The 22,762-nt window shown below is 41.5% G+C and overlaps 3 protein-coding genes across 9 annotated transcripts in view; 1 reads left to right on the top strand and 2 right to left on the bottom strand.

Annotated features, from left to right (window-relative positions):
* pnpla7b (patatin-like phospholipase domain containing 7b) overlaps nt 1-3,095 on the bottom strand; it is a 345,798-nt gene extending 342,703 nt beyond the window's left edge. For 2 of the 3 annotated variants that reach the window (XM_043719899.1, XM_043719901.1), the window contains exon 1: nt 2,916-3,093. In XM_043719899.1, coding sequence (XP_043575834.1) covers nt 2,916-2,958 — 43 coding nt within the window. In that variant the 5' untranslated portion in view covers nt 2,959-3,093. Of the gene's footprint in view, nt 1-2,915 lie in introns of all 3 variants that reach the window. The other variant, XM_043719904.1, reaches the window with a different exon arrangement.
* Nucleotides 3,096-3,172: 77 nt separating this feature from the next.
* Nucleotides 3,173-5,109, top strand: mrpl41 (mitochondrial ribosomal protein L41). Of its 3 annotated transcripts, none has more exons than XM_043719905.1 (2): nt 3,173-3,263; nt 4,477-5,109. In XM_043719905.1, exon 2 carries the CDS (start codon nt 4,484-4,486, stop codon nt 4,889-4,891), a length of 408 nt encoding a protein of 135 aa, XP_043575840.1. In that variant the 5' UTR covers nt 3,173-3,263; nt 4,477-4,483; the 3' UTR covers nt 4,892-5,109. The 3 variants fall into 3 exon arrangements, with proteins under 3 accessions (XP_043575840.1, XP_043575842.1, XP_043575841.1); XM_043719907.1 differs by lacking the exon at nt 3,173-3,263 and adding an exon at nt 3,384-3,406; XM_043719906.1 differs by lacking the exon at nt 3,173-3,263 and adding an exon at nt 3,472-4,018.
* Nucleotides 5,110-7,653: 2,544 nt separating this feature from the next.
* dph7 (diphthamide biosynthesis 7) overlaps nt 7,654-22,762 on the bottom strand; it is a 27,656-nt gene continuing 12,547 nt past the window's right edge. For all 3 annotated transcript variants that reach the window (XM_043719896.1, XM_043719897.1, XM_043719898.1), the window contains exons 4-10: nt 20,074-20,161; nt 18,275-18,366; nt 16,910-17,073; nt 15,019-15,091; nt 12,082-12,147; nt 11,454-11,641; nt 7,654-8,964 (exon numbers count right to left, since the gene is read on the bottom strand). In XM_043719896.1, the coding sequence (XP_043575831.1) occupies nt 8,504-8,964; nt 11,454-11,641; nt 12,082-12,147; nt 15,019-15,091; nt 16,910-17,073; nt 18,275-18,366; nt 20,074-20,161 (1,132 nt within the window). In that variant the 3' untranslated portion in view covers nt 7,654-8,503. The remainder of the gene's footprint in view (nt 8,965-11,453; nt 11,642-12,081; nt 12,148-15,018; nt 15,092-16,909; nt 17,074-18,274; nt 18,367-20,073; nt 20,162-22,762) is intronic.

The raw sequence follows: 22,762 nt of genomic DNA, 5'->3' as shown, positions 1-22,762 counted from the left end.
GCTCTTCAGGAACTGGGCCAACCAATCCTCCATCCCCTACACCATCAGGACTGACCACCTGAAGGTGCTGGGTATTTGGTTCGGGGGGGCTGGGGCGTGCGCCAAGTCTTGGGAGGAGCGGATCAAGAAAGTGAGGCAGAAACTGGGCAGATGGAAGCTACAGTCGCTCTCCATCGTGGGAAAAACCTGGTCATCAGATGTGAGGCACTGTCGGTGTTGTAATGTATTCCCAGAACCTGTGCCGTCACAGTCACCCGGGCCACCTTCCATTTTGTTGGAGATCAAAGACATACTGAGGTTCTACCTGTCCCGTGTTGCGAAGGATAGGCCTGGCCTCGCTGCCGCGGAACGCTCCATACTTGGACCGTTTCGTATCACCTGTCCTTCGTGGAGAAATTTATGAAGAAAAACACCTTTGACCATCAGGAAGTGGTCAGCACATAGTGTCCTTGAGACCCTTCAGGAAAAGGAGGGAGCAGATCCTTTGGAGCAGTTCCCTGGGCAGACTGTCAAAGTCATTTGGCAGAATGCCTCATCGCCAGAACCTTCCAACAAGCACCAAGACATGGCTTGGCCGGTGGTGAGAAGGGCTCTGCCAGTGAGATCCTTTATGCACGTCCGGACTCTCTGCCCCACTGCATGCTGCCCTCGAAGCGGCTGTGGAGGGGACGAGACTGTCACACACCCGCTTCTGGAATGTGCCTACGCCAAGGAAGTCTAGAGAGGAATGCAGTGGTGTTTGTCGAGGTTCGTCCTGAGCAGCGGCGTGACACGGGACTCCGTGCTCTACAGTCTGTACCCCGGGACACACACCGAGACCAACATCAACTGTGCCTGGAGGATCATCAACTCGGTGAAAGACGCTCTTTGGGCTGTCTGAAACCTGTTGATCTTCCAGCTAAAGGAATTGACCCCGACTGAGTGTTGCGGACTGGCACAGGACGTGTTGCGGGACATGCTGAAGCTTGGGGCAGCTGCCGCCAAGGTGCAGTGAGGTAAGACCACCGTGTAAGGTCTGCCTGCCTAAGAGGAACAGGGGGCCCACTCAGAAACTGGGCCCCGCTGACACCTCAGCAAAATACCTGGATGGTCAACACACAGACTTGTATATACGAATGATTAATTCCGATCTCTGTTTGTAAAGAAATACAATGTATACGTATGTATGGCATCACCGATTGTATAGATAGCAAAATAATTTTATGAATAAAGTATATTTTTGAAATTAAAAAAAGCTATGCGAGGTGTGTGTTAAAGGATCCTCCAGAAAGCTTGAACTGTACTGTGCTTAGTAAATTTGGTTGCTTGTTCACAAAAGTTGGTGTTGCAGTTGCATCAAGAATCTCAAGAATAAAACAACCCAACAGGGAGTAGATGTAGATTTCATATTTGGTTATAGGGGATTTATTCCCACCTGCAAAGGGGAGGATTTATACCCAGGTCTGAGGGAGGTGGGGGGAGGGGGTGGTGGTGGGTTATACCCAGGTCTAAGGGAGATGGGGGTGATACCTGACTCACGAAAGGCAAATGGTGATTATACTGGAAATCTGGCAACAGGAGGGATTAATTATTGCAGATACTGGAATCTGTACTGAAAACAGAAAATACTGGAAATGACAGTGGGTCAGACAGCATCCATGGAAAGACATCAAGACTCGAAACGTTAGCTTGCTGTCTCTCTCCATGGATGCTGTCTGACTGGCTGTGATCTCCAGATTTGTAGTTTTTCAGAGGAAGGGGTTATATCTGGCTCTGAGGAGGGTGGGGGTTATACCAATATCTGCAGGAGGAGGTCAGGAGTTTACACCTGGCCCTGAGGGAGGATAGGGATGTCATACCCGATGAAAGTGAGGACTGCAGATGCTGGAGATCAGAGTCTAGATTAGAGTGGTGCTGAAAAAGCACAGCAGGTCAGGCAGCATCTGAGGAGCAGGAAAATCGACATTTTGGGCAAAAGCCCTTCATCAAAAATGAGGCAGGGAGCCTCTGGGATGGAGAGATAAATGGGGCTGGGGAGAAGGTAGCCAAAAGTATAATAGGTGGATGGAGGTGGGGATGAAAGTGATAGGTCGGAGAGGAGGATGGAGCAGATCGGTGGGAAGGAAGATTGGCAGGTAGGATAGGTCATGAGGATGGTGCTGAGCGGGTTGAAATGTTCGGTCACGGGGCGGTGGGGTTGATTGGTGCGGGTGTCCCGGAGATGTTCCCTAAAGTGCTGTTATACCCCGCTCTGAGCTTGTGGTGAGGGTTATACACAGTTCTGAGGTTAGGGTGTGGGTTTCTCAGCACGGAGGGAGGGAGGTAAAATTGGGGGGCTGTACCCAGCTATGAAGGAAATGGGGGTTATACGGAGACCTGAGGGAGGGCATTATTCTTGGCTGCCTGGGGGGTTGGGATTAATTACTGGATCTGAGGGAGGGAGGTCTTAGACTGGGCTCTGAGGGGGTTATACCGAGTTCCAAGGGAGGGAGGGAGGGAGGGTGCAGATCATACACAGTTCCGAGGGAAGGTGGCTTTCACACCCTGCTCTGAGAGATTGGATTCCGTACAGTGTGGAAACAGGCCCTTCGGCCCAACCAGTCCACACCGACCCTCAGGGGAGTAACCCACCCAGACCCATTTCCCTCTGGCTGATGCACCGAACACTGTGGGGCAATTTAGCCTGGCCAGTTCACCCTGGCCTGCACATCTTTGTGATTGTGGGAGGAAACCGGAGCGAACCCGCGCGGACACGGGGAGAACGTGCAAACTCCACACAGACAGTTACCCCGAGGATGGAATTGAGCCCCGGCTCTGAGGGACGGGGTGGTGGGGTTTACACCCCGGTTTTTATACCCGGCTCTGAGGGGGGGGGGGGGGGTGGCGCCCTGCTCTGGGGAATGGGGGGGTGGGGTGACCTTTGAATGAACCAGTACCTGGGTCAAACATCACCTCCGGGTCCGGCGGCCCGGTCTCCATGGCCACTGTATGGTGTTAGTCCAGTCCAGCCCAGCCCCAGTTGCCGGACCACAGTGTGAGCGGACCGCGGTTCTCGGTTCCTCCCGCTCCCCGCCCCCCACCTTGAGGCCGGCGCCGGCACCGGGACCGCCCTCTGACCCAACAACTGCCCCGCTGTTGTGACGCGGCTCCTCATTGGCCAGCTCCCACGGACAGCCGCAACAAGCCGCACCGCCATTGGACCGCAGCCGGGCGACCAATGACGGAGCGGATTGCTGCACAGTGCGTGCCTGCGCGAGGAGAGCGAGAGGGAGGAACGGTTCATGGTGAGAGACAGGGAAAAGGACGTGGGGCTCGGGGGGGACCGGGAGGGAGTGGGAACAAAGGTTCTTCAAGAATGTTCCTGGGATGGTGGGACCGTTTGAAGAGAAATTGCTGAAACTTAAAGGGATAGACAGAGTAGATGCAAGTAAGCTATTTCTCCTCGTTGGGAGTCTAGAACCGGAGAGCACATTTTAAAATGAAGGAGGATGCCTCTTAGGTCTGAGTTGAGGTTTTGTTTGTTTACTTAAATGATTGTAGCCTTTGGTTTAGTTGATAAGTGGCAAGTTATATTTGTGCCAGGGAATGATCATCTTCCATATGAGAGAATCTGAATGTCTCACCTTGACAGTAAATGAAGTCGCTGCTGAATCCCCCGTGGATGAGTGCAGCTCCAATAAGCTTGCATCATCCAAGATAAAATCAAGCTGCATGATCAGGCCAACTTTAAACATTCTCTGCTTTCACTAGTATAGTATGGCATGGCTGCACAGTGAAATATCGACAAGATGCAGCATTTTATCAATGCTTTTTCAACATCTTCCAAACCTATAACGTCTAGTACCTAGAAGAATGATGACTGTAAATACATGAGAAGACCAAGTTGTACTCCAAGCTGCATCATTCTGACTTGGAACAATATAACTGTTCCTCATTGTCACTGGATCAAACTCTTGCACCCTGGCTTTGAAATTCTAATAGTCATGGCTCTGATTGTCCATCTTTTTATGGATGAGCTTACAGGGTGTGAATAGTGCTGGTGAGGCCAAATTTATTGATAATTCTTTGAACTGCTGTAGTTCATGTGATGTACATACACTTGTGCTGTTGTAAATGTAGTATTTTTATTTTAGACTTTGTAATGGTTTGGTGCAACTAAATGGGTTGCTCATTTAATAGGCCATTTAAGAATGCATCCTAGAGACAATCACATTCTGGTGTCATATGAACACAAGGCCAGACCACCAAAGGATTAATTTCAGTAACTCAGTTGAAACCTGTGGAGTTGTTCTTAGAGGTCTTTTCACCACATAATCTCCATTTGTGTTGCACTTATTCTGAATGTTACTGTTACACAACTCCTTTCTTGGAGCAAGTTTTCTGAATTTGAATTGGGAACGCAACAAATTACTTTTGGGGGATATTTTTTCAAGGCCTTGACTTTAGCTCCAGAAACTATTCAGATCACCTATGTCTCTCCTTATCTTTCTTTGTTAGGTGTAACATGGGATTACTATCCAATCTGGCACGGGGTTTGGTGCGTGGAGCTGACCGGACAGCAGAACTCACAAGCAAGCGTGGACCCCGCAGCTTCTACAAATCACGCGGAGCCAAACCAGCAGGGGTACTTACTTCCAGTGGCAAATTTATCAAAATCAGGAAAATGGTGCCCGAGTTCGTAGTCCCTAATTTAGAAGGTTTTAAACTAAAACCCTATGTGTCTTACAAAGCACCAAAAGGAACAGAACAACCTCTGACAGCCAAGACACTCTTTACAGAAACCATTGCTCCACAAATAGAGAAGGACTTTCAGGAAGGGAACTTTGACCTGAACAATCTTGAAAAATATGGCTTTGAGCCATCACAAGAGGGCAAGCTCTTCCAACTATTTCCAAAAAATTATGTACGTTGATAAGAATTGGATTATTTCCTACACTGATTTTTGAGAGAAATAGGAAGTAGTAGCCATGTATGATAGTATCTCACTAAAACTACACCCATGCTGGCTATTACTCAAGTAATTATAGTTTACTGGACTGGAATATTGAAAGAGAAGTAATGTCAAGTCCTGTGTTTACATCCAGACATGTGGTGTATGGTTTTATTTTAATTAAACCTTGTCTTTCATTATATCTGGAGTTGTGTTGCTGAATTCACACATTCTTTCGCTCCTTAGACTCACTAATCTTTGTGGCAACATTCAGTTCTTTTCTGTAAAGTAATACTTGCTTTAACTTCTCGATGCACATTTTGCTGTCATGCTTTTATCTTTAAAGGAATACATACTTATTGCATCGTTCAGATTTAAGAACCTGTTTTAGACTTAACTAAATTATAATCAGCTGACTTTAGATTCAAGGAGGTCTGCTAAGGCTTTAAGTTCTGCCATGAAGCTTCATTCTCAACTGACAGATCTTTGGGCACATGGGGCCAGGATAACCTACAAGATAGTGAGATCCATTGTGCAGGACTGGTTTCTTCATTCACCTTCTCTGCTGTTACGCTGCCTCGTCAAAACACTTTTGGACTGAAAAGAGTGATGCACCTTGCTGGACAAGTTGTCAGTTTGAATGGTTGGAAGCGAGCTCCTTGGAGTCATGGGTGATCTGGTTGTGGCCTCACTCCTATTTCCTGTCTGCACCACCTCTTCCCCTTTTCCCCCACTTCTAACCATCAACTCTTGATGATCAAAAGCTATTGCTGCTCTCCATGGAAGAGAATTCCACAGATGACCCTCAGCTAGAAGTAGGAGTGTCCTAAGTTTTAAAACATTTCAGCACCGACAATGCATTAACAGGCATGAGATTAGAGTCTGTCTGTATCCCAACCTGTGACTGGCCCTATTTTCAAAGTGGAATTTACAAAATATTACATGAATGGACTGCCTGGAGATTGCAGATGCATTATTTGAGCAAAAAAAAATGTACAAAGAATGTACAAATTCACCCCATAAACCTGTGTGCGCACACAGGAGAGAATGAGTGTCTTTGCAGGTGCGCATGTGTCAGTGTGAGAGATAGTGTAGTAGGGTCTCCTGCAGTATGGCTTGAGCCCATCCTCATGGGTTCTGAACTTGGCAACCAGCCTCTGCTCAGCCACTCTACACTGTTGCGTATCCCAAAGTACACCTTGGAGGATAGTCATCTGAAGATCAGACTGAATGTCCCTTACTGCTGAAGTGTTCCCAAACTAGGAGGGAACACCCGTCTGATGATTGTTGTGTAGTGTCCATTCATTCTTTGTCGTAGCATCTGCTTGGTCACCAATGTACTATGCCTCATGGCATCCTTGCCTGCAGCATGAGATAGACATTGGCAGAGTCACTGATTGTTGCAGTGATCAGGGACATTCTGCCTCAGATCTTTGGGTGGCCATTCTCCAAAGCAGACTTCAGGATAGGTAACAACGCAGTGGCCAAGCAGAGGCTGATAGCCAAGTTTGGTATCCATGAGGATGGCTTCAACTGGGACTTGGGTTCACATCACACCACAGGTCATCCAACTATACCACACACAGATACAAGTCTATGGGGTGAATCTGTATTTGCAGAACTATAGCTGCAGCTACATTCTAATTTTGTCCACTGCAGTCCAACACCGGCTCTTCCGCATCAACAGGTGCAGTAATATCATGGAATTGCAGGATTGTGATGGTAGCTTAGTCTTCAGGGTACAATCCACCAAGTCTCATGGTTTACTGAGTCAAATGTTAGACTCTCAGATGTACAGCACAGAAACAGACCACTCTTGCTTGTCCACACCGACCAAATATCTGAAATAAATATAATTGCATTTGGCCCATATCTTCCACACCCTGCCTATTCATATACCCAGCCAGAATCCTTTTAAATATTGTAATTGGACCCACATCCAACACTTCAGAAAGCTCATTCCATATGCAAACCACCCTCTTAAAAAAATTGTTCCTGTGCCTTCGTTAAATTTCACTTCAAAAATGTGTCCCCTCGTCTTGAAATCCCCGTGCCCCCACTCCCCTCGTCTTGAAAACTGCCATTAACTATCTATACTCAAGATTTTATACATTTCTTGAAGGTTACCTCAAAATACAAGGGTTCAAAACAAAAGTGGATGCCAAGTAGACAAAGAACTGGGCTGACAGCAAGTATAAATGGGAATAATCCAATCATCAACAAAAAGATTCAGTCTGATTTGAAACTGGAATTGTTATATTCTGTTAAGTCCAGAACGCTGCAAAGTTTCTTACTGAAAAAACAAACAACTGCTACTGGAACTCACATTGGAGCAACATAGCTCAAATTAAGAACAGAGAATAAAATAGTAGAATGGGCTGAAAACTAAGAATCATTCTCCCCTACAATACCCCACCTCACTTATCTACCAATCTAATTTTCAAATTGAGGTATTCAAGATAAAAGGTTAGATAAAATAAATGTGGATGGATGCTACTTCTTGTGAGGCATTCTAGGACAAGAGGTCATAGTCTTCAGTTAAGGGGTAGCAAATTTAAAACAGTTGAGGAGAAACTACTTCTCCCAAAAGGATGAAGGATAGGAACTATAGTCAAATTGGCAAAGAGCATCATTGCAAGATTTCCTCAGAAAAATACCTGGATGTGAAGAAACTAACATCATCTTTCAAGAAAATAAAAGTTAAGCATAAAGAGAGGCTGTTCAAGCATGATCAAACAATTAAATATGTAATTTATTCTGGAACAAAAGTTTACATATATTTACAAACTAATTTATACAATAAAGGCAGTCATAGAAAAATTGAGACAAAAATAGTTTTTGACAAAACACTTCAGTAAAATCAATTTATTCAGACCTGACTACAATAGATTTGCAGCAAATCCCAAAGCGGCCTTCAACAAGAACTTGGTGAGGTTTGAGATTTTACAGAGCAAAGCCCACAGGACTAAAGGGTTAAGGTTTGTTTCAAGGAGGATCAATTGCATAGATTGTCATCTCACCATAAAAGTTATTCCAGTTCAAATGTTTTACCAGCCACACATCATTGTCCAAGATAAGTTTGTGAAGCACCAACTTTTGTCTGATTGCCTGAGGTAATAGATAGGTATGACACCAAAAACTTAAGATTTTTTTTTAAAATCACAAATAATAACAAAGAAATCTAAGAGATTTGGATGTCTTCCAAAAACCACTCATTTAATTTTTGTTTTAACCTCTTTTGGTATGCCCGGTGCCACCACAAAGGCTATAGAGGTTGCTGGTTTTACAATTCATATCATGTTTCTGAATTATTTACAGACCATTAAGTATTAAATGTTTCATGTAACTGACTAATTAATTGTATATTTAGATATACCTGGACTCCTGCTGGACTCAGTGAAGAGGTCAGGAAATGCCAGTCACATAAACCTGCCACATCTATATTGGAATATTACTCCACCTTTGTCACATAAGTGCCTGACCTTGTAATATTGCTATAGTACATCAAAACCAGCAAGTCCATCTCTTCTACTCCTCCACACATGAGTTTTGCAAATTTAATACTTTAAAAATGAATTTTTCATGAAACGTCAACTAGATGACAATATTACTTCTTTCCCATCTCCAAACATGCAAGATATGGTCATAAAAAGAACATGTAGCCAAAAGACTGGCTTTACTTTTAGTCCAATTTACACCAGAGTCAGGATTGTGCTGCTTTACTACAGGGTCCATATTCAGTTGGAGAGATGTACCACTGGCCTGCAAACTGTCAGGCAACTCATCTCTATAATCATCTGACTCATCTTCTACAACCATATCAAATAAGCCAGTGGGAGACTCGTATTGAATCTTCAGGTGCTGGAACTTGACCTTAGCTTCCTTTACTCCTTGCTCATGTTCAGTTTTGCTCTGAATTTCACCTGATGATGATACAGGGCGATGGTCAGCGTTGAGCTGTGGATGAAGTGATAGTCTTGACCAATCTGCTCCATAAGCCAATGAGTTGTGCAATATGTAGGAATAAAGAATAGGGATTCCTTTGTCGCGAGCAGCTGGAAGGAAAGGCATCAGATTTAATTTTTGAAAAATAAAGTTTAAGAAAATTGGCATTCTACAAGTAAGCTAAGAATACAAACAGAGCCTTAGGATTGAAATTTCAAAAGGATATGATCTATTTCTCCGTTTACAAGTGCGGGTTAACAAACCAAATCTGTCTGCCTGAGTTATACATTACATTGCTGTATTGAGATTAGAAGGCACATCTACATCTAACCTTATCTTTGCCCCATTTGACAACAAGGCCTCCCAGATTAATTCAATTCGCACACTGCTTACACAACAGAAAAAAACCCTTTTGGATGAAAATAAAAATGTGTACCTGATGAGAAGTTAAAAAAGTTTCACAATGTGGGTGTGGCTATATACATCACAATCCCTCATTGCCAGTGAGAGAAAGTGGATTATGTTCTTGCATCATTGCAGTCAATGTCATGTCAGAATTCCCATTAGGAAGAGAATTTCACTTCATGTATTTTAACTGCTGTCATTAATGAACAAAGAGTAATTACCTTTATTTGAACTTTATAATTTGTACACCTACATTGCCAGTGTAAATACAGTAACTAATGAAACTGTAAAATTCATTATACCACACCAGGTGTCAAGATTTTTGCTTTGAGGGCTATTCTTTGATGTTCAACACCTACTTCTTCCATTCTCACTACCTCCTTATTGGTAATACAGTCACCTATTAACATTAGCTTCTGCATTTATGCAGGATGTATGTAATATCTGGACTCAGTAGCAGTATTAGAATTCTAATTCTCAACTATCAATAAAACTTAAAAGCCTACAAGTGTTATTTCCAAGGCACAACAGAACTTAAATTGGCACAAGAACACAGGCACAAGTTAGCAAAAGTTCCCCAATAAAAACGGATACTTTTATATACACAAAAAGCCATCACCTCTTAAAATACATCCCACAACTAGGTAATGGCTAAACAGAATTCTGAAGAGTTATTCTGACAACTAACTCTCTTCACCACAGATGCTGCCAGACCTGTTCAGTTTCTCCAGCATAGTTTGTTTCAAATTTTCAGCACCCACAGTATTTTGTTTTTAAAACACTCCACCTCAAGTAATTCATTATATGAGAGAAGTTTTGAAACTATAGAGAAAATACCTGTTTTGTACTGAATTGGCTACTACAATAACATTGACATTTTCATGGTTAATGGAGTTCCTGAAATGGAGCCTTAAACTTGAGATTCCATATTCATATAGAAACATAGGAGGAATAGGCCATTCACCCACTCAACCTTGTTCCATCTTTCAAAATGGTCACAGCTGATCATCAAGCTCATTACCCTAATACCCCTCCTCCAATATCCTTTGGTCTCTTTAGCCAAAGGAGTTTATCTATCTCCTAAAAACCAAACATTTTGGCCTCAAATACTTTGTGGTTGTGAATTTTGCAGGCTCACCATTCTTTGGGTGAAGGAGATTTCTCATCTCAGTCCTTTTTCTTCAATGACACCTAGTTCTGGGCTTTCCCCACCATCAGAAACATCCTTCCTGCATCTAACCTGTCTAGTCCTTAAGAACATTATCGTTTTCTATTAGATCTCCCCTCATTCTTAGTTTCAGTGAATACAATCCTAACCAATTCAAACTTCCTTCATATGTCAGTCCTTCCAACCTCAATTAATTTGGTAAACCTTCGCTGCACTTCTTCTACAGCAAGAGCAGCCTTCTTCAGAGAAAGACCAAAATTGCACACAGTATTTGGGTGTGGCTTCACCAATACCTTGTATAATTGCAACAAGACACCCTTGTTCCTGCACTCAAAACATCTCACTATGAAGGCTCGATGCAAGTCAGGGTGAAAATTGCTATAAATCCTGTCACCCCGATTTAGAAAACGCAAAATCTGAGGTAATGATCTTCGAATTGCAAGGATATATTATCCAATAAGTTTGTACTCAAGGTCTCCATTTTAGACCACATCTTCCAGAGAGCTGCTGCGCTGACTTAAGCTAGTAAACAAGACAAGGAAGACCCAAATTCCAGAACTAAACTTCAAGCAGGTCCAGATCAAAATAAAATAAAATTTGTATCACCTAACAGAGATTAAATGAGTTGTTTGCTGGGTACAGTTCCGAAACAGTCAGCAGTTCTCTGCTACCTTGACCAACTAAGTACTCTTCATGCACAAGACCACATCAGTCATTGTAGCTGAAATTAATCCCACCCATATTAACATCAACATGGATGCTATTTAGCAATGAATAGCAAATCATCTGGCTGATTTCTTCACTGACCTAGCCCAGGGGCACAGAGATCAGATGTACCATTCAAATTGCAATCTCAGCTGAGATAACTCACAAAAGAATTGAACCAATGTGGTTTAGTACTGCAACTAACAGTTCAGTTACTAAGCTACTGGAAGACAGCAGGTAAGCTGATTGTTGCACAATACTTTGATGTTAGTGGCTAGATGTCAATCTTTATAAGACACCTTTTAGCTTTATAGCTCCCACCTGCTAAAGAGTCATTATGCACCCCCTCACAGTCCAAGATGTGGTACCCATTGTGCATGCATGCTGCAAGCAGCAGATGCTCTTGAGTTGGATGCCACTTCACTCTCCAGACACCTCCATGGACGTGAGTATCTGCCAAAGGCTGTTTCATCTGCCGGGAATCCCAGATAAGAACATGTTCATCATAACTGCAATGAGAAAAAGACTTCACATCATTGGCAAAGAAACAAATTAGTTTGCTTCAATAGTTACTCAAACTATATACTACAAGAGCTGGAATTAAAATAAACTTTTCAATATTCTTGTAACAAATTTGTGTTGCATGTTTTATTTATAAAAATTCAGCTTTTATGACAATTGTGGCAGCCTTTTAACAATAACAACAGAGACCAGTCACTACAAATTGGCAAAGAGATCAATGGAATGGAATGGAATATATAAAATAAAAGTGCATAGTAGGTGCCTGCATTGATCAAATTTTGTACTTTGGCAATGTTTCAATTATTGTCCTTACTAGTGCCCAAAGACAAACTGGGGCAAAGTTTGAGTCACCTTCATAGTAACAGAAAAAGGACCTTCACACAATAAGCAGTTGCTATGTTTCTACTAAGTTGAGCAGAAATCTTACCTTCCTGTAGCCAGGATATGTTCTTTGTGGGGGTTGCTTTGGATGCTGCACACTCCCATTGAGTGCCTGAAAACCAATTACTAAAAATTAGTCTTTTCTATTCCCTTTTCAATGCAAACGTTTTGAAAACTTCAGCTGGTAAAGACTGCATTACAACTGGCAGTTCCCAAGTTCAAAGCTGACTCAGCAAAACCTGCTACCTCAAATAGCATGTGGGGCAGAAGCAGTACAGCTGGACTCAAATGTCCCTAGGCTAAGGCTTGAGAAATGTCAGCCCACATTTCTATTCTTGATCGTTACTCATGATGTCGACTGAAGACAGGGCAGATTCTCCTGTGACGTCTAATTCACTGAGAAGATTCCATAGTAATTGTCAGTGAATTTTAATTGGAATACTGCACGCAACTCTGATCTCCCTCCTATGGGAAGGATGTTGTGAAACATGAAAGGATTCACAAAAGATTTACAAGGATGTTGCCAAGGTTGGAGGGTTTGAGCTATAGGGAGAGGCTGAATAGACTCGGGCTGTTTTCCCTGGAGTGTCGGAGACTGAGGAGTGACCTTAGAGGTTTATAAAATCATGAGGGGCATGGATAGGGTAAATAGACTAGGTATTTTCCCTCGGGTGGGAGAATCCAGAACTAGAGGGCATAGGTTCAGGGTGGGGGAGGAGCAATTTTAAAAAGTGATAGAGGTAACTTTTTGACGCAGAGGATATTGTGTGCACGGAATGAGCTTCCAGAGGAAGTGGAGAAGGTTGGTACAATTACAACAATTAAAAGACATCTGGGTGGGTACATGAATAGGAAGGGCTTAGAGGGTACGGGCTAAATGCTGGCATAGGACTCTAAATGGGACTGGATTAGTTGAGGATATCTGGTCAGCATGGATGAGTGGGACCAAAGGGTCTCTTTCCATGCTGTACATCTCTATGACTATGTAGTGCAATAGTTTTGATTAACAGGAAGGAAATAAGAAATCTCAACTAGCTGCCCTCTCTGTTAATCATTCTACACAGACAGATATTTATGACATTACAATGGTTTTAAACAGGTGTATTTTGTCCTCAGAGGTTTTAAGCCATAGATGAACTGCCTCTTCAGAAAGAATAAAGTTAACAGCGTGAGGGGTCTTGGTTCTTTGTTTTATAAAGAAAGCTTGAACAAGAGAAGCAGCCTGCTTGTTTAGCATTCTGTAATTGGAGTTTTGAAGTTGGTTGTGGGATGCTACTATATTGAAACAGTTACTTTTCAGTAGTTAAATAATCAATTGTTCGAGTCTGATGTACAGCATGGGAACAGATGCTTCACTCCAATTCGACCCAATATCCTAAAGTAATCTAGTCCCATTTGCCAGCACTTCACCCATAAGCCTTTCCTATTCATGTACCCATCTAGATGCTTTTTAAATAGTGTAATTGTACCAGCCTCCACCACTTCCTCTGGCAGTTCAAACCATACATGCACCACAATCATGCATGAAAAGTTGCTCCTTAGGTCCTTTTTAAAATTTTTCCCCTCTCACCTCAAACCTATACCCTCTGATTATGGACACCCCTACCCTGGGCGTCCTATTCATCCTATCTATGCCCATGATTTTATAAACCTCTATGGTCATGCCTCAGCCTCTGATGCTCCAGGGAAAATATCCCCAGCCTATTCAGCATCTCCCAATTGTTTAAACCCTCCAACCCTGGCAACATCCTTGTAAATCTTTCAAGTTTCACAACATCCTTCCTATAAGCAGGGAAACCAAAAATTGAATGCAGTATTCCAAAAGTGGCCTAACCAATGTCATGTACAGGCACAAAATGATCTCCCAACTCCTAGACTCAGTGCACTGACAAATGAAGGCAAGGGTACCAAATGCCTTCTTCACTAGCTGTCTTCACTTTCAAGGAACTATGAACCTGCACCCCACTGTCTCTACTTGGCAACACTTCCCAGGATCTTACCATTAAGTTTTCCAATAGAATTAAAATTAAAAACCAAAAACTGTGGATGCTGTAAATCAAAAAAACAAATTGCTGGAAAAGCTCAGGTCTAGCAGAATCTGTGGAGACTGCTGCATTTGTGGAAGGAAATCAGAGTTAACATTTCCTCAGAAGTTAAGCTTATACCAATTCTTCTTTTGTTCGTATTTTGATTAGGAGAATGAAGAATAAAGAATAAAGTGTGTTTCGGTTAACACCAAGTAGCAAAGCCAATTGAATTACATCTGGAATACAGCATCTTACACTTCCCTTTAAATAAGATAAATGTTAGGGTCTATGCTATCCCCTTGACATAACTGAATGATGGTTTGATCTGGTTCTTACAAATTGAACTTTGATTCTCTCTGTACAGAAGAACACAATAAAATTGCAAATCTAAAGAAAGCATTGGGGGGGGTGAAAGAGAGTCCTTGCTAAAATCACTGTGACCAAAACAACAAGGGAACTTGCAAGTGTATGAATTCATTGCTGCAAAGTTAAGCATGGAATTGGCTGATGCAGTAGCTTGAATCATTGCCCTTTTGCCTATGGAAACTATTGCCACTGAAGGAATAAATAAAATTCTTTCCTTTATCTTCCTGCAAGTTTTATCCTAGTTTGCAGAAGCCTCAATTTAATTTCTGTGGATGAAGGCCCTCAGTAGAACATTGACCATGGAGGTGCACTGAGTGAATTGTACCAAGCATTCAATCCGTGCTGAACTTAACCTACAAGAGACAGATTGGCGTAAAGGATCTCTCCAAATGACCCAAGTGACACCAACTGTGGGAATGTTTAATACGTTTGAGAATGTATTCCGTTGTCTAGGCTTGATACAAATCACAATTCTTAAAGCAAAGAATCACAAGTATAAAACCTTAAATTAGAAAATTCCTATTCAGATCCATAAAGCCATACTGGCCTACTAACCAACACGTTAAACACAAAATACACAGGCACGGTACCCATTGCTGATGAAAATTGGTCTCTCAGTTCCCATCCTCATATCCCAGCCTTTGAGCTTGCTGTCATCTCCACCTTGAGTGGGAAATAAAAACAGACAGTAAACTTAAAAGCCACAATTTTCTTACCAGCTTAAGAATTGAACATCTTCTCAAATATGCAACAATGATTTCCATACCAAAATCAAACTGTTTCTATGCCTAAGGAGGAAAAGAAATATCTGTCGAGGACTGCTAACCTGCTGACACATTCAGTGCAGATACAAAGTCAGGAGTTGACTTAGCTGTAACGTTTTCCAGAAAGACAATGTCAAGGTGTTCTCACATGGAAGTTTCAGTGGCCAGGTATGTAAAAATCTCAGCAAACTTTGGGGAGGTGGGGGAGAAAGGGAGGATGAGGGGTGCTGAGAAAGCATATGGATGCTCAAAGAATTCAATTAAAAAAAACTGCAGTAGATAAAGAAAATTTTGATTGTGCGCCCTATCATGTTGACAGTTGAGATTACAAGGCTTCCAAATAAATATTATTTAGGCAACATCACAGAATCTCCAGTGTGGAAACAGGCCATTCAGCCCATCAAGTCCACAGTGACCCTCCAAACACCATCCCCTACCCTATAACCCCGCATTGCCCATGCCTAATCCACCTAATCCACCCCAGGACACTATGGGCAATTTCGCATGAACAATCCACCTAACCTGCATACCCTTTGGACTGAGGAGAAACCAGAGCACCCAGAGGAAATCCACGCAAACACAGACAGAATGTGCAAACTCTACACAGACAATTGGAGGGTAGAATTGAACCCAGTTCACTGGTACTGTGAAGCAGCAGTGCTAACCACTGAGACACTGCCACCCAACAAATATAGATAGCCCTCCAGTAAGTTCTCCCTGTGTCTGCGTGGGTTTCCTCCGGGTGCTCCGGTTTCCTCCCACAATCCAAAAGATGTGCAGGTCAGGTGAATTGGCCATGCTAAATTGCCCGTAGTGTTTAGGTTAGGGGTAAATGTAGGGGTAGGGGTATGGGTGGGTTGCGCTTCGGCGGGGCGGTGTGGACTTGTTGGGCCGAAGGGCCTGTTTCCACACTATAAGTAATCTAATCTAACCACTGAGACACTGCCACCCAACAAATATAGATAGCCCTACAGTAAGATCATTAGGTCCCAGCCATCTTGTTCCCAGATTCTACTCTCAGGTTGACAAACTGTCAAGTGCAAAAATGAAGGAAAAAACTGTCACTTAAACACTTGTGCCAGTCCTGAGTAAAAAAAAAACAGAGCCCCTTCCTCCTTGCCAAGCTTCTACTATAGTCACAGTTCAACTTGCTGAGGCCATTTTTTAAAAAATATAAAGTTAAATAACTTGAGGACAGAGCACAGCCTCCCTTTAACTTACCTAAAAAGGCAGACTTTGTTGCTTCTTCAGTTCTGGAAGAATCTATTAGTCCTCCATCTTAAAGAATTCAGTTGCTGTTCTAAATTGGGCAGCAAGCTCAACCCTTTAACTGGCCACCTCTAACAATGGAATCTGAATCTGGTCACTTCAAACATTCACCACTTAAGACAGGCTTTTGAGCCCTATTGCACACGATGCCGGAATTCTGAAACCGGAGGGGGCAAATCCTGACCCAGATGATATGTTCTCTTTCCATTCAGTTCAAAATATTATGAAATACAGTAGTCTGAATTATCTATACTTAGATGAGGGGAATATAGTCACTTGGGGGATACAGTACTAGAGGACAGAATACAACTGTGCAACAACTTCAGGGTTGGGGGGTGAAAAATCAAAATTAAGATGTAAAAACAAAAGTTCAACTCATGCACAGATAAGAAAAAGCACATTTGGGCTGATCTTTTCACAATTGCTCAGGAGGACTCCGTAAACCTACCTGAATAAACAAAATCTGTGTTCCAGTAGTCGAAAGCTGCAATCCAAGCTTCAAAGTCATGTGCCTTCCAGTGAGAGACTATATCTAGTGTTGATCTATACCCATCCACAGAAAGGAGGCTCAGGTAGCCTTTTGAGTCACTACTGATGATTTTCAGCGGCTCACTTTAGCAGAGAAGGGAAAATACCACTGAATTAAAACTCTTATATTGCACAAAGGAACATTCAGTTCCAAGACCAGAAAACATAGTAGCAGCAATAAGAATTTTATGCAATACTTACACATTAATTTGACAGTGTGCAAGGGCAAGGGAATGAAGTAATCACAAAATCTACTTTTTAAAGAAACTTCCTTTTAGCAAAATCCACATTAATCAGGGTGGCAGTTATAGCATTTTTGCTATTTGTTAGCAACAAATTAGTCCGATGAAGAGCAAGATCAATCCAACTGGCTGAGCAACCTTCACTACCTCTACATTGTATGGGGATATAGTAAAGTATCTTAGCTTAATGATAAGGCTTAAAATACTGGGTCAATATACTTTAAAGAAATGCAAAATTGAAGGATATTTGCTTAACTTCCTATGAAATAAAGAATGGAATAGACTGTATTACCTCCAATTATTGCTTTTAGATAGACTGGGGAGCTAATAGGTGTTACACATAGGAAGAACTAGATTGAATGTTGGGTGACATCATTTCCAGACAACAGTTGACCCAACAGGATAAATTGGTGGTGAGGTGAATGTATAATGGACTAAGTTCTTTTTGGGTCAGAGCTCACAAAGAACAGACAGTTATAAGTCATGGCCAATGTAGCTTCTCTGAATATTTATAATGGACACAGAGATACAAGTTTGAAGAAGAGTTTTTCCACATTTTATTGAGTAAAAACTGTACTAATCACACAACATATTGTACACCAGCATTTGTTTCCTTCCAGTCCAGCATTTTTCACACTTTCCCATGCTACCCCCACCAGCTAAATGTCACTGCACAATAAGGTAGATCTGAAACTAGTTAATCACATACCAAGTTCCAAACAGTCAAGAAATGGCTCGTTGAAAAAGGCAACATACATACAAGGTTATTTTTAATTTTAAAACTGGATAGGACAGCAAATGTACTGAGAAAAGGATGGTGGGAAAAATTTTAATACAAACCTTCAAAAGGGAAGGTTACATACACAAAGCAGTAAATTTCAGGGACATGAGGGAGAACAGTACAAAACCGAGACTAATCAAAATTGTTCCATGAAAGACCTGGTGCAGACTTGATGTGTCAAATGGTCTCCTGCGTTGTATTATTCTATGAAATACCATAAAACACAACTCAACAAAAGGAAGGGGCAGGAATAAAGACTTACTGTTCTCTTCCCGATGACCAATCCAGCGAAAGAGCAAGGCATTCTGGGCCTATGCTAACACTGCACATTGGCTCCAAGGAGCAGCTGTTTTTCTACTGAAAGAAAATATTATACTGAGCCATAAATAATTCTGTTTTAATACCTAACTCCAGCTGTCATTCTCACCTCTTCCTTGATGACATCAAACTCATGATTGAGATAAAAGTCCACAAGTGTCAATTTGAGGCTTGACAGTAATTATTTACAACTTGTCAACTGAAGGAAGAATTAGAGGCAATACCATGCTTGCCCTTACCAAATATCCATAAATTATTCCTATTTCAGGATGGAGAAGTGGGGGTGACGAATGAAGACTAATTGAAACTGCAATTATATAAAGCAGCATTGTATAAACCCATTTAAACCTCAAATCTTAGCCATTAACAACAGTAATTTTGCAAGAACTTCACAAAAGTGAATGTGCAAGGAGGTTTGCACACATTGCATCCAGAAATATGATTTTCTACTTTGTTGCGTCCATACATCTATCTGACAAAAGTATATTGAGCTGTCAGACTCAAGATGCAAGTCTATCAGAAACAGCAGTTATTGTGGGAACAATTTGAAGCAACAGCTCCACAATATACTTCTACGTTACACTGGCTCCAAAACAATTTTTTAAAAACTTTTGTTATTTCAAATTAAGTCATTATATAAACTCAGTTGTATAAAATGATTTAAAATCTATGCCCTCAACAAAAGCAAACAATAAGACTATAACCTGCTTCTATTTTAAAAAAACAATCATGAGGGGCACATAGCCAAAGGTTTTTTTTTCGCAATAAGGGAGTCCAAAACTAGATGGTATAGGTTTAAGGTTAAAAGGGAAAGACTTAAAGACCAGAGGGCAACTTTTCCACATGGAGGGTGGTGCATGAATGGAATGAGCTGCCAAAAGGAAGTCACAGAGGTGGATATAATTATAGCATTTAAAAAGGCATCTGGATGGGCATGAATAGGAATGGCTTAGATGAACAGAGGCCAAATGCTGGCAAATGGACCAGGTCAGATTGGATGTCTGGTCAGCATGGATGAGTTGAACCAAAGGCCTGTTTCCGTACTGTATGACTACGTAAAACAATATAATTAATCCCAACGGCAGCATGTTAAATTTATGCCTCCAACTCAAACTGGTCAAAAAAATGGAAACAAGTCCATATCACAATAGTACAAAAATCAAGCAAAAAAAAAAGCTTTAAATATTAAGCTTCAACCAATATAACCTTCTGAAGCATTTCTGGCATTACAGACATTATCACGACCAGCTTATTATTCTTCCAGCTGGAGAACTCAGGTCAGATAGTATCTGAAAGAAAGCAAGTTCGCATTTCACTTTGATGACCTTTCATCAGAACTCAGGATTTCAACATAAATTGCCTATTTCTCTAATGCAAAACTTTGATAACTGCTTCAACCTCTTTTTCCACAACTAACAATACATCGTGGGGTGAACTGGAGACAGTGGCCACATCCCAGCAGACGTTAAATTCAGTTAAAGCATTAGCTAAAATGTATTGAGATGCATATTCTACCAATACAGAGGAACCTCTATTATCGAGCAAGATCGCAAAGTACCAATGCTTGGCTTAACGATGTTACCCAGCATTCGCTTATCCGGCATTCGATTAACCGAACAAAACACTCCCTGCCTGCATACTTCAGATAATAGAGGTTACTCTGCAAATGCAATATAAATGTAAAAGATGATTAGCATCTCAAAAGTTTCCTTAATAACCCTATAGAACAATGAATCCACATACCTCACATTGTGTCAAACTACGCAGTTCCAGACTTCCCTCAGCATTCGCAATGCCAAGAATAGGATGCCCTGCCACTGGTATATGACACCTACAGTCAAAATAGCTTTAGATTAGATTCCAAACATCAAGCATTCATTTCACTGAGAGAAAACGGTTTTTTAAAGTTTAAGTCAACAAATTCCAAACGTTTAAAGGACGTTACTGCCTGAAGTGGTAGATACAACATACAGCTCAATATTAAACTTGCAGATTACAAAAATCTCAGGTTAGGTCTGTAGTCTGAGGAGAGTTAGCCAGCAGTAGGAAAATACAATTGACTAGCGTCACGGAGGTTCCAGTCATGACTGCTACAAACTGACTCTTACAAATGTCAATTCTACGCATGACATTCCTTTGCTTAACCTAACTGATCTCTCCAACAAGATCCTGGTCATCACGTTGGGAAGACTGAAGCTACCAATGCTTCATGCGGCCAACTGTCCGGGATTGAACAAGACTGCTTGCAATCTTGTGAACTTCCAACATGTTATCCATAAGATCACCTAATTTTAGATTAGTGACACTACTTTGCCTCTACCTCAACCCATACCAACATACAAATGAGATGGACCAGCCTACTTGGCCTTAAGAGCCTGCTCTGCCATTAAATAAATGGTTGACCTGATTATCCCATATTCCCACAACCTAATTCTAAAAAACTCTCATCAACACAACACCAAGAATTTATTTAACAACCTTAAAGAGACACGGATTCTGGAAGTCATTTTTTTCAAAGTTGTGTAAGCAAAGACTCAAGATCGCCTGAGAGAAAACAATTTTTCATCTTTGAATGCTAGTTCTCAATCCTGTGGAAGAGGTAATGTCTTCTAGACATGCAGCTGGTCAATACTACTCAGGATCACGTTTATCAAGTTACCCACTAAACTCCAATGGATGCTTTCCTCAAGACAACCTGTCCATTCCAGATATCAGTCTGGTAAACCTTATTTTAAACTGTTTCCAACACATTTACATCCTTCCTTAAATAAGCTCTTTCTTCGATGTACCACACGGAGTGCTGTACTCTCAGAGGTGTTGTCTTTTGGATGTGACATTACAGGCCAAATGGGTCAACATAAAAGATCCCAATATAGAAGCAAAATTATCCTATGCTCTAGCGAATATTTAATGCTTCATTTACAATTAGATCACCAAACTTAGATGATGGTAATTATTGTATGGTCATTTGAGACTTGTTTGTATGCTGGCTGCTGCATTTCCTATATTTCAAAAATTCTGACTGTAAAACAATTAGTGGGAAAATAGGGAGGTGATGGCTTTGCATTATCACCACTAGACTGTTAATGCTGAATCTCAGGTAACGTTCTGGAGACTAAGGTTCGAATCCCACCACAGCAGATAGTGGATTTTACATTCAATAAAAATCTGGAATTAAGAATCTAATGACAACCATGAATCTATTGTTGGTAGTCAGAAAATCACATCTATTTTACCAACATCCTTTAGGGAAGGAAAATGCCATCCTTACTTGGTCTAGCCTACATGTGAATCCACAATCACATAATATGGTTGACCTTGAACTGCCCTCTGGGTAATTAAGGTTGGGCAATAAATGCCAGCCTAGCCAGCAACACCCTCACTGCATGGATGAACATTTTTTTTTAAAAAAGCACGAAGTAAATAAGGCCTTACTGTGTAATGTCATTTTACAGAAAATTGGGGCTGACCATTTGACACTTCAATGCATGCTTTTCCATTCAATGTGATCAAGGCTGATTATCCAACTCCGTCACCCGTTCCTGCTTTCTTTCCATACCCTTTGATCCCTTAACAACAATAATACAAAATAATAACTACTGTCTTATTCTTGAAAACATTGTTTTGGCATCAACCTCTTTCTGTAGCAGAATCCCACAGCCTCACCACTGCCTGGGTAAAGACATTTTTCCTAATTACAGTCCTAAATGGCCTACTCCATGTCCTTCGACTCTTGGTTCTGTATTTCAGTCATTAGGAGCATCCTTCCGACATTTACTTTGTTTCACTTTAAGGTCACTAATAAAATTGTGACAACATCTTTAACATTGGGAGTTTCAGTTTAACATTATGCCCCACATACATCCTGTACTACCTGCTCAAGACTTCTCATGTTTCTGCGCTCAGTCCTTCTTCTCCGCTCCTGTCACTGTCCTCAGCCCTTTCTCGCCACTGACACTACCTCCCCTTCCCTGCTTCACCCAACCCAAAGAATTCCCTTTCCTGTCCTTTCAAGGTTTTGAGAATTTTTTTGACTCTCCAGTAGCCATTTCTGCTAGCTCCCATTCGGAACAGTCTTTGGCTCCACTTAGTGGCAGACGGTAGTCAATGGAGGCAGTTGCACCCTGCAGTGACTAGTCCTGTCACTAGATGGGGCAGGATCAATTAAAATTCAGACAAATTTAATTCTAACATTTGTATACAACAATTACATTTATATTGTATTCTTTCTAATATTTTAGAATTGTTTCATAGGTTATTTATGAATGTAGACATTTAAGCACATACACCATTTCAACTTAAAAGTTTCTTTTGCAGCCAAAGGTCCGGAAGTACCTCACTCAGTGATTTATTTTGCAATTTCTTTTCCAGCTGGAAACATGCAGTACAGCATGTACAATTGCATATTTCGAGCAGTACAATTCAATCAATC

Source organism: Chiloscyllium plagiosum, chromosome 30 (assembly GCF_004010195.1).
Source record: "Chiloscyllium plagiosum isolate BGI_BamShark_2017 chromosome 30, ASM401019v2, whole genome shotgun sequence".
Lineage (NCBI taxonomy): Eukaryota > Metazoa > Chordata > Chondrichthyes > Orectolobiformes > Hemiscylliidae > Chiloscyllium > Chiloscyllium plagiosum.
The sequence above is the reverse complement of the archived record's forward strand: the minus strand, read 5'-3'. Positions and strand labels throughout refer to the sequence as shown.